The 11,370-nt window shown below is 45.1% G+C and overlaps 5 protein-coding genes across 5 annotated transcripts; 3 read left to right on the forward strand and 2 right to left on the reverse strand.

The window, feature by feature from the left end:
- Positions 1–473: 473 nt before the first annotated feature.
- AOL_s00083g96 (uncharacterized protein) lies at positions 474–1,919 on the forward strand (the record flags this gene model as incomplete). Its single annotated transcript, XM_011125275.1, has 3 exons — positions 474–576; positions 659–1,802; positions 1,862–1,919. 3 exons carry the CDS (start codon positions 474–476, stop codon positions 1,917–1,919), a joined length of 1,305 nt encoding a protein of 434 aa, XP_011123577.1.
- A 337-nt stretch (positions 1,920–2,256) lies between these two features.
- On the reverse strand, positions 2,257–3,840 carry AOL_s00083g97 (uncharacterized protein; the record flags this gene model as incomplete). Its single annotated transcript, XM_011125276.1, has 3 exons — positions 2,257–3,369; positions 3,459–3,647; positions 3,760–3,840. The coding sequence occupies 3 exons, from the start codon at positions 3,838–3,840 to the stop codon at positions 2,257–2,259; spliced, it is 1,383 nt and encodes a 460-aa protein (XP_011123578.1).
- A 553-nt stretch (positions 3,841–4,393) lies between these two features.
- On the reverse strand, positions 4,394–5,639 carry AOL_s00083g98 (uncharacterized protein; the record flags this gene model as incomplete). Its single annotated transcript, XM_011125277.1, has 3 exons — positions 4,394–5,072; positions 5,155–5,478; positions 5,587–5,639. 3 exons carry the CDS (start codon positions 5,637–5,639, stop codon positions 4,394–4,396), a joined length of 1,056 nt encoding a protein of 351 aa, XP_011123579.1.
- Positions 5,640–7,101: 1,462 nt separating this feature from the next.
- Positions 7,102–8,080, forward strand: AOL_s00083g99 (uncharacterized protein; the record flags this gene model as incomplete). The annotated part of the gene is made up of 2 exons (XM_011125278.1): positions 7,102–7,648; positions 7,740–8,080. The coding sequence occupies 2 exons, from the start codon at positions 7,102–7,104 to the stop codon at positions 8,078–8,080; spliced, it is 888 nt and encodes a 295-aa protein (XP_011123580.1).
- Positions 8,081–8,499: 419 nt separating this feature from the next.
- AOL_s00083g100 (uncharacterized protein) lies at positions 8,500–11,341 on the forward strand (the record flags this gene model as incomplete). The annotated part of the gene is made up of 4 exons (XM_011125279.1): positions 8,500–8,854; positions 9,020–9,262; positions 9,348–9,428; positions 9,504–11,341. The coding sequence occupies 4 exons, from the start codon at positions 8,500–8,502 to the stop codon at positions 11,339–11,341; spliced, it is 2,517 nt and encodes an 838-aa protein (XP_011123581.1).
- Positions 11,342–11,370: the final 29 nt, after the last annotated feature.

An 11,370-nucleotide genomic window follows, 5' to 3' on the forward strand; every position in this document is an offset into this window, starting at 1 on the left:
TTTTCTGCGTTGAGCCTAGTTATAGTTAGGTGATGTGATGCCTACGAATTCGGGGGCCACCGACCACCGAAACTAAGTAAGAGAGCTGGTCATCTCTATAATGCTAAACAAATGCTATTAATCGGTGGTATGCCCTTTTCGAACCGCCAGATTAAAATCAAAATGGCCTTGAGAACAAGTATCCGAGATTTTGATTCTCAGATTTGCATACTTACCAATCCTATGAGTTTTGAAGAACCATGCCCAGACTATATCTCGGGTGTCCTCAAGATCTATTCGCGGAGACAAAGGCCCCGGCAGCGGCCAGAAGCCCCCTGTGACTTGGCCAGGAGGCATGAAGCTTAAGCTACCAGCTACCCCACAAAGCCCATTCTTCCTCTCCCAATGCCTCTTAGAATACTCAAAAGCCATCTGTGGTGCCAGTTGTGAAGGCAGAAAGAAGCGCTATACTCCAACCCCGCGACCGGTCCAACATGATATCGATACCCCAAACTACCAGCTTCATACTCGCGTTAGCGACACTACTAGAGACTGCACTAGCATCAGACAATGGCCTCGCTCTCACGCCTCAAATGGGTATGTCGAATCCCTGCAATTCGGCACAGAAGCTGGTTTCTAAAATGACACGTACTCAACACTTAACCTTTTTAATCTCTAGGCTGGAACACATGGAACACCTTCGCCTGCAACATAAACGAGGACACGATCCTCGGAGCCGCAAAGGCTCTCAAGAAACTCAAACTCGATGAATACGGTTATCATTATGTTGTAATGGATGATTGTTGGTCATTACATCAGCGAAATGCTACAGGATATCTCCAATACGACCCTGTCAAGTTTCCAAAAGGAATCAAACACTTGGCAGACGAAATTCACGCGTTGGGACTTGGATTCGGGATGTACTCTTCCGCTGGAAGATACACTTGCGGCCGATACCCCGGTAGTCTTAACTTCGAAGAGAAAGACGCGGATTTGTTCGCTGAATGGGAGGTCGATTATCTGAAATATGATAATTGCCATAATGAGGGGCAAAGCGGTACACCATTGATAAGCTACAACAGATATGAAGTCATGAGTAGGGCGTTGAATAAAACCGGAAGGCCGATATTATACAGCATGTGCAATTGGGGTGAAGATTCGCCATGGGATTGGGCGCCCACGATCGCGAACAGCTGGCGTATGAGTGGAGATATTGTCAATGTCTTCGATAGATATGATGATCGTTGCCCTTGTGATGACTACATCTGCAGACTACCGGGCCATCACTGCTCTATCATGAACATCATCAATAAAGCAGCACCACTGGGCCAAAAAGCACATACTGGAGCATGGAATGATTTGGATATGTTGGAAATCGGGAACGATAACCTAGACTACGAAGAACAGAAGTTGCACTTCTCAATCTGGGCTATGGTTAAAAGCCCTCTCATCATGGGGCATGACATCATGCATACTTCAAAGCAGACACTAGAGATCCTCACGAACAAAGATATCATTGACCTAAGCCAAGGAAACTGGGGCGTGGCGTATCGATCCTACAAAAAGGAACATTCACAGCTGTGGCTTCAGGACTCAAAAGACAAGAGTGGGAATATTGTCGTTGCTCTCATAAACAACGGGGATAAAGACGACGATTTTAGCATTCATTTCGAAGATATCTTTCTGGATGAATGGGATAGAAGAAAGGTGGGGTACCAAGTGACAGACCTGTGGACAAAGGAGGATTTAGGAGTTGTAAAGCACAAACTTAAGGTCAAAGTTAAGCGCCATGGTATTTTCGTGGGGAAACTAGCATTTGCCGGGTAAGATAGCCCGCATTTTATGTCTTGCGAAACCACTAATAATAAGATCATATACATAGCGATCCAAATGTGAAGCCAAAGGTCAAAAAATACCACGCAGAACCTGATGAGCTTTAAGTTCTCGGAGATTAGGTGGGAGTAGTGGATAGCTCTGGCCTAGTCTTGTATTAAGCTCTAGCCCTAAGCTTATATCGATTGCCCCCTTTAGCTATACAGTCTATAGGATCAATAATGGTAACCTGGGTAGTATTTTATTTATAAACTTCCTTGAGGAAGAGGAGAGAATAGCGGGTTGCATCAAATTTTACAGATACATCAACGCGTCAAGGAACGGTGTTTGAATAATTATAATTATAAGCAGCGATAAATGTAAGAAACCAAGACGCTAAGTTCGTGTCAGAAGGCCCTCGACTACCGCAAAGCAAATCGCTTGAGCGAAACAAAACAACTGCTTTCAAATTTTCACTGCACAGTCCTTCCCTTCGCTAGGATCTGTATTTTGAATTTTGGAAGGCGAGAGCGGCGTGGCACTAGGACGGAGCCCAGGAGCATTATTTTCGTTAGTATTCTGCTGATTATCGAACTTGGCGCGAGCAGCAGCAGCACGCTCTAATCGGTGCTTATCGGCTTCGAGATTCTCGATCGTATTTTGCATGACTTCTGCATGTAAACCACGGCGGTGAAGAACATTACTGGAAGTTTTTCGCTCTTTCTCCAACTTGATTATCTTTTCCAAGCTCCTTTGCAATTTTTCCGTGTTGTCTTGTAGTTTGTCTTTGAGCTTTGCATTCTCCGTCTCGAAGACAGCGAGCTTGCTCTTGAGGTCGGCATTCTCCGCTTGAAAGGTTTCGAGCTCATGGGTTAGGTGTAAGTTCACAGCAATAGCATCGTCAAGGTTGCCCTCAACGGTGGCGTTTGTTTTCTTGAGGGAATCGATCTCACCCCCCAACTTCTGGGCGAGAGAAGATTGTCGTTTCAGATTCTCGATATGATTTTGGGAGGTTCTGAGCTTTAGTTCGAGATCCAGGACGGTAGCGTCCTTTGAATTTTGGAAAATAACTGTTTTAGTCATATGTTCAAAGAAGGCATCTCGTGTGATTTTGTGTCGCTGCTCTAAAGCGTTCATATCTTTGGCCATTTTGTTCTCCCGTGGGCCACCATGAGGTCCAGTTTGATAGGTCTGATGTCGTGGTCCTCGTCGGTATTCTTGCAGTTCCCCATTCAGATAATCGATAAATTGTTCTCTAGCTTCATCAGTCTTTTTGAAAGCCTCAAATGTCTCCTGAAGTATCTTTTTATTGGCATCGCTGGTATCATTGATGTTAGTCTTGCTGGAAAGCTCCCGCTTCCGGATCTCGATTTCCTTTTTCAAAGCTTGAACTTCTTCTATATGCACGGACTTTTGAGCATCAATTTTGGTACGAAGTTCAGCGATTTCCTTTTCTTTGGCTGCGAGAGAAGCCATTGCTTTCTTGTCTCGCGCAGTGGAGGCCTGTTGAACTTCATTCTGAAGGCGAAGAAGCTCCTCGTTGATACGAGGAATGATAGTGGAAAATGGAGGAAGGGCCTATTATAAACCGACAATTAGCACTAGCTTAATGCCATGGTAATAGTAGTGACTGATAAGTATGCTATGGCAGCATAGCCCAAACTTACACCATCGCCTTTGCTGGGCGGACCTGGAAGACTAGAAATATCGTCTGCAAGTGACATTTTGGAAGCAAACTTAGAAAGCTCGCTATCAGAGAATTCGATTAGAAGAGGGGACTGTGCTCCTAGAGGAAGGTCCGAAGCTGTTGGCAATGTGTGAGTTCGATCATGCGAAGGTACGGTCAAGTTCCGCCTCTGAAGGAAAGTTAGGAGAGAATATTAGTAAAAGATCTGGGAGTAAAAGATATGGAAATGGGTGAATTCTTCAGGGAAAGTTCTGGATGCCGGGATTAGAGCTAAGAAATACCTTAGAGGAACCAGAGCCTGAGCTATCGGGAGGAATAAACCCAGCAGCAACGAGGACGTCTATTTTTGAAGCAGCATCCATCCTTAAAGATCAAGTTGGCTCCTTATGTAGCAGGACTTGGTGTGGAATGAGATAGAGGAAGATAGGATAGCCTTAGTATGGTTAGAGGGAAGAAAGGTGGGAGTCTGTGAAGGAAATAGAGTGTGGGAAGGAAGATGGTGGTGTTAATTATGTGGAATTCTGGAGTGGATTACCGCTCAAGGTCACACAATGCATACGGACTACTGTATTTTAGCCCTAACATGGCCACTAGGAGCTAATACCTGATACCTACCGTATTCCATTCCAGAGCTTCGTTGAGCGGTAGTTTTATTGGTCGCACCTAGGCATGCATGCATATAATGGCCAGGAATAAGTGAACAGAGAAATATTGCGTCCCTCACTATGAGGACGCTCTTGATTGTTTATAGAATATGGATGGTAAAAAGCCGTCGTCGCGTCGACGTCCCCTCCTTTATTGGAGGACGTTCATTCATTATCAATATTCAGAGTGAATGACGAACCAACCCCGATAGAGTACCTACTTGAGCTCGGTATCTGTTTTGGGGGGGTTTATCTGAGATGTAATGCTTTGTTAATCATCCATCCTGTAGCTTTGGTGCTTCAGACGTTGATATTCGCGTCGAGCCTCAGCTCTTTCGCGGACCCAGGCTCTGATCTTCTCTTTATTCGCCTCCATTTTCTCCTCATCTTGACGCTCCTTCTCTTCTAAGGCCTTAAGCTCCTCGGGAGTGAGCTTCATCCGAGCCTCCAGACGGGCGGCCTCAGCAGCCTTTTCACGAGCCAATTTTTTGTCCGCCTTAAGGCGTTCTTCTTCTGCAATCTTTGCTGCTGCTTTGATCGCCCTCTTCTCTCGTCGGTTCTTTCTGACCATTCGCTCCTTAAGAGACATCATCTCTTCCTCTGATAAGGTCGCGTGATCCGTCCAATCAGTTGGGTATTCAAAGCTTTCATTACTTTGATCGGAGTCATAGATTTCTACCTGATTCCCTTGGGATTCAAAGTATTGCTGATCAGGCGATTCATCTCCAATGGGGCTTGGAGTATTGGTTTCTTCAGTGGTGATTTCCGTAGCGGTTTGTTCGGACTCGAATGGAGGATATTCCTTCTTCTGAAGGAGTTCATACTCGGAACGGTCCCTAGCTATTTGGACTTGATACGATTGCCACCCTGAGTGCCTCTCGGAGTTGGACTTCTCTCTAAGAGCTTTTTGTTCTTCCCACTCTTGTCGTCTCTTGATATTATCTTCGCGTCTAATGCATGGCTTCAATGTTAGCTGATCATTTTCTCCTCTCTATTTAGATATCCCAAAAGGATTAAGAACTGAAGACTTACTCCCAAGCATCAGCGATTTTGATATGCTCTCTGTCAGTACGACAATGCTCATAGTAGACCTCTTGGTCTTCATACACTTTGACACAATGACGATCGAGGATTGATTGGCAGCTTTTGAGATGGCTGATGGCTTTACCAAGGCTTTGAGGGTCTGTTCCATTAAGGCCGACGCCACATTTGCCACATTTGAACTTATGCAACCTAAATGGATAATGGCTCTTGAAAGCGTCTGTCCCATTGAAGGTTTTACCGTTGCATGTCAGGCAAATGAGCGAGGCATGGTGCATTACAATGTGATTTTGAAGTTCAATTGCCGACGAGAACCTAGGGAGTTTTGTTGGTTAGCGAGTTACGCAGAAGGTTGATGGGAACTGAAGAGATAGGTGGAACCGAGGAAACTGTGGGTTAGACCGTCCGTGATGGAATACTCACAGCCATTCACATGGAAGACATTCATGTTCGTAATGTAGCTTCGAGTAAACCATTTCGAAGATTCTGTCAAAGGGCTATGTTAGCGGCGAGATAGCAGAATAGGTGAGAGATGGAGGGGGGAGGCTTTAACAGGAGAGATACAAAGAGAAGAGAAGAGAAGAGGGGTATAGGAGGGGAGATGAGGGAGGAGAAAAGGGGAAGGGGGAAGGGTAGAGATAAGGAGTCGTCTTGTAATGGGGGAGGATAAGTGAAAAGGAAGCCGAGAATAGTTGTGAAGACCCTCAAGAACTTCCTCCCCTCCCACCTCCATCAAATCGTAACGAAGATGAAAGTTACTGACAGAATTAAAATAGAATCGTTAACTTACTTTGTTAGGTTCTGGTTGATACTCTAGTTCGGGAGGAGACTGTGTATTGGCTGAGGAAGGAGGTTAGATCGATGAGAACTAGGCGTGAGGTGCGCTTTGAGGAAGGCTTATCAAATGAAGGAAGTCATGAATTAACTGACGTGACCTTTAAATATCCTACCCAAGGGTGATTTTGTCGAGGGGGAGCAAAGTATTGGAGGTTGTGGAGGGGGGCTCGGTTTTAATACTTGGCGGACGCGAAGTTAGGGCAAGTCACGGGACCTCAAAATTCATATCTATAAGAGCACCTGTATCAAGCCTTTAAAGACATATTCCACAAAAAGAAGCATATTGCCATTTTAGGAAGTCTAGAGCCGAGTCCCAGGGGATGAGTATCGATGAACCAGCATAGCATTCATGAAATGTTTTTAATCCCCGCACTTGGACTATCGTTAACGGCCGGGCTTCTGTTTCGTCTGACCTCTAGAATAGTCTCAGTATTACTATCACTAAGTTGGCCACAAGACTATCGAACCTTGTTTACAAAGGTTTATTATTATTCTTTATCCAATTTACCTCCGCTATACTACTACGAACCAAGCGTACATGTTGAATCGAGAGCTACTGAACAAACACCTAACTGGCTTGTGTTGAAAATGTTGCATATTTTGGTGTATTTTGGGGGCCAAGGCTAGCGTTGGCCATGGTTCGATATTCTACATGCATATGCGTGCGCAAAATGCAAAAAGTACTTAGTAGTTAGGTATATATCACCATCGTTTGAGTTCTATCAGGCTAAATTCTAAATCTATTGATTTATATATTTGTGATGGTAAGGGTTTTTCGCATGAAGGGTACCGCATTATTGAGTCAACGTGCCGGTTTTGCCATGAATAGGTTAATATTGTGCACTGCTGCCGAGCCAAGCTATTGAGTCAAGAGACACCGAGAACAATTGTACATTAATTAGAACGCATTTAACTTAGATTGATATATATAATGGGCTGCGTGTGTGTGTGTCTGGGTATAACTGCTATTTAGAAATGACAATTAATTTTAAGCCTTGAGCAGCTAGTCAGCAAGCAAGCATTTCTAAATTAGTTAGGAGACACTTCAGTTCATTAATTTGCTCAATTGTAAGCTTGGTCTCAGTATCATTCCGCCCAACAATGTCAATAACATTCAGAGCTCGTATATCTCAAATATCCTCTAAAACTGGCTCAGACCACGTCGCCCTCGAAAATGCTTCAAAATGCGCTGTGCTGCCGCTCATGGGCTTAAACAGCCTAACCGAAGATCATCTAAGATCAACGTTACCCTCGCCAAATTTCCAAAGGGACATCCGACCACGTTTGCGAGCGATAGTTGGACACACGATAACGATGAGAAAGCGGCTTCCATGGTTGATACTATTATGGCTAGGGCTTGAAGCCCATGCTGCCAATCTTAATGCTGGTGCTGTGATCGAACTACATCAGGCGAATGAAACAGCAACTACGATCGCGCAGGATGAGACAGTGGGGATTGACATTGATGGTCGCCAAACTGCCGAAAAGGCCTTGAGTACACCTAAATACACTTCTTATCTAACAGTTATGGAAACTGTTACCGCCTCTCCGACGACGATCACTAGCTTCTATTCCGGGCCGGGTGACGCGGGGTCGTCATTAGCAGTCTCCTCGACTAGTACTGCAGCTAGTATTATGACTCCAACAGGTACTAGTACCATTGCTTCTGATCCTGAACTTTGGATATAGCATAGAATAAAGTAAAACGATGATTGACCAATCACCGGGGCTGCCTCTAGGAACTTGCAGCATGCCCCCTCCGGTTACTGCTCCATGTATTATCAGCAGTAATGGAGAATGTGTGAAGGACTATTACAATGCCTTGCAAAGCTGTTACAAAGACGGAAATTTCTCAACTCTCAAGAACATTGCTCAATATGTTATTGAGTGTCAAAACGAACTAGGAGATAACGGATCATATGACGGTTTCAAAGATTGTTCACAAAACAGTTTACAAACCCAACTAAATACCACTGGGACAGTCAGCCGACATAGTCTTATGCCAGATGGATCTGTGATGATTATGGGAGACTCACAAAGAATTGCCATGATGGATGAAGACAGCTTGATACATACTTAAACGGGGGGGCTTCAAAGGAAGAAGAAACAGGGTTGAAATATAATAACTAACTATCAACATCTTGTCCTTGTCGTCAAGATGTCTATTTATGGTCTTTTAAGATCTAGGTCTAGATCCCAGCTATAGGCTAGCGACCGATCTGTCCCTAAATATGTATATAAAGAGTTTCAGGCGGGGTTCTCACTCTAGATCCCTCGAGATCCCTAGATTCTTTTTTTTTTTTTGAGAGTCATTCACACGCACAAAATTATATATTTATAGATCGCATCGGCTACATACATGTTTTAAACACCGGCGCAGCCACATCTGTTTGACCGAAATTCTCTGGCGTTACAAACTGCTGCTTCTTTCTCCTCACATCATATATATAATATATCGATACTATATCTCAACCAATCTCTGTGAAAACCGCCGCCAATATGTCCACACCAGAGATAAGGCTCGATTCCGAGCCGGAAAAGAGTGCTTCGGTGCTTGGAAATACAATTCCATCGGAAAATCTTCGACGTCGAAATATTGATTTTCGGATGCTCTTTGTTAAAGCTTTCACCAGTATACTTTTAATCCTCTGTTTGTTGGCCCTCGCTCTCATTCTCATTGGTGCCTTGGAGTCTTCCGGTTCAAATGCAGGACACCACGAATTGGTGCACGAAGAGCCTCCGAGCCTACCCCACCAGCATGGCGACGGTGGAGCTGACCTCATCGCAAGGGACTTGAGAGAAGCCGCCGATATCGTTGGGAGATACGCATACCAATCTATTCGTCATTCTAAAAGTAAGATATTGTATTGGACCTCTCCCAAACCTCATTCAGCTACGGAATGCAACAATAGTTCGAGTTATAATTATGAAATTCTAAAGCTGTCCTGATTCTACCTCTACAATGATAATTGTCGATAAAGGTACCAAATATATGGATAGATGCTAACAGGATTGGTAGATGGGAAGCCACCAAAGCCGGATCAAGTTGCCCCACTCGTCGAGTTAGTAGAGAACGGAAAGACTATTACCCTTCGTGCGAGCCATACTCATCCGAATCATGTGCCACACAGAGTTCCCCGTGATGTTGAGCCCGAGGAAAGCTCTGTTACGTCCGCTTCTCATACCCCTCACCCCCCCGGTCCCGTTATTCACAATGCTGCAGATCTCGAAGATATCCTTTTTGACGTCGAAAAATCGAAAGGTAACTGACAGGATTTTATTTACTCTCGCACACGTATATATGCTAGAGTTAAGCACTATCCTGACTAATTGCTTCATTCTCTTAGAACGCAGTGGGGGGTTAGATATAGTCCACACTGATCTCACGACTCGTACTGTTGCATATTTAACGGACTCATCTGGGACACGTTAGTTCACTCTAACCACATTTTCATGCCTTCAAAGCTTTTCAGGGCATTCATACTTATTGCATTTACGAATAGACTTTCAGGTTTCTACGATCGAGTTATATCACACTCACTCCAATGGAAATACACCATTTGCTCCTGAAATAAATACTAGTCCTGGCGAAGGGGACGACTTGCAAGCACTAGGATATAGGCCCACTAGTTCGGTCGGACTAGAGACAAGTTTTCCAAGCCTTGAGGATTTGGACAATATAGCATCTCCAACTGCTTCCCCGGCCCAAATCAGCAGCGCAGTTCAACAACAGGAGACCAATATAGTTACACCGACCTCACACCGGATATCGAAGGTTGCGCCAATTGTCATAGACTCTAATAATCCCAATCATATCCGCCTTCCAGGTAATAGTGCGTACAATGCGAGTCACGGAGATTCTAGCTACACACACAACCATACTCATCTTTCGGTAGGCCATGACGATGGAGATGGAGACATGCCAGGCCTCAATACTACCACAGCTGCCCGCACTATCACAAGGGCCCCTCGCTTGCCTCAGGTCACTGAATCAATTATTGCCGATGCTTTTTTCAATATTAATAGGACTGTTACACATGTCTCTGGTCCCACCTGGAGGCAGGTCACCACCCCAAGGCCACCGGCGCCACCAGTACCTACCAATCGTGTCGTTGGTCCCATCGAAACCATGTTCGAGCCGGCCATAAATGTAACCTTTGAACTTATTCCTATGGAGGCCGATGATCCAGAATCTCCTTTCTCTGTCTACTGGAACCCGATTGCAACTGGGGCTCCTACGAGAGCGGATCATATTTCCCTTGCGTCTAGCTGGAGGGCCAATGGTGGGAAGTATCCATCTATGCCCACCCGTTATGATATTGTTTGGGATCATCGCACGAACACTACCTGGAATAAGACTGTCGAGGGTACCTGGGATGACTGGATCGATGTTTATGTTTCGATCACTACACAATATCCTGCACCTCCCAAGACTCCGGTCCCAGCAGTCCCAACGTCACCAGGCCAGCCAGAATACGATCCGATAACGAATCCTAGCTTCACCTTTGGACCGGGCCCAAACTGGGTAGGCCCATCATCCGAAAGCTCCAGTGTTGAAGCACATACATCAACTCCGACGGCTCCAAAGGGAACTGACCTACCGGCACTTCCTAACGGTCGGACTACGACATTCCCAACCCCAACGGATGAGTCAACCGCTTCACCGAGACCTTCACAAATTTTAAAACAAGAAATCGATATGCACTACCCAGTTCCATTCTTCCCTAATGGTCCCGAAAAATATAAAGTCTGGTCCGAGTGGATTGGTTACTGCAGCGTCATCAAGCATATCAATTCAAAGAACGAGCCCCGCAACCCGTTGCGCCCGTTTGGGATTGTTGATGGATGGGGTGGTGACTATCATCAGAATTTGTGCGCCCGGGGCATCAATTACTACATTCACATAGACAATGAGAGCATTGCTGGGCAGTACTGGCAAGCTACTCTCATGTGGGACCGCAATGTCTCCGAAGCTGGATATGCCGATATTATCCCTAGCTGGAAGACATATCCTCAGATGGTTGCTGAGAATACCCAAGACCTTCTCCGACCTGAATGGATTGCTGGCTGCGTCGTTATTTTGCATCACAACGGAACCTCAAATTGGGGTAACCAGTTCTTGATAAATTCTGGAAAAAACTTTGACCCCCATGGAAGACGGTACACCTCCGGCGATAGGAATACAGTTAATCCCCCCCAAAAATGTAGAAGGCTCGATATGCTTTTGCATATTGAGGAGTACCATAACATTAATGGCTTCGTAATCGGAGATTGGTGGGTTACTCCGTCGGATGACGAGCCTTTCTACGTCAGTCCTTCGGATGCTGTAGTCACTCTTTAATCGACATCACCATATCTTCTCTTCGGATT

This window comes from Orbilia oligospora (genome assembly GCF_000225545.1).
Source record: "Orbilia oligospora ATCC 24927 unplaced genomic scaffold scaffold00083, whole genome shotgun sequence".
Lineage (NCBI taxonomy): Eukaryota > Fungi > Ascomycota > Orbiliomycetes > Orbiliales > Orbiliaceae > Orbilia > Orbilia oligospora.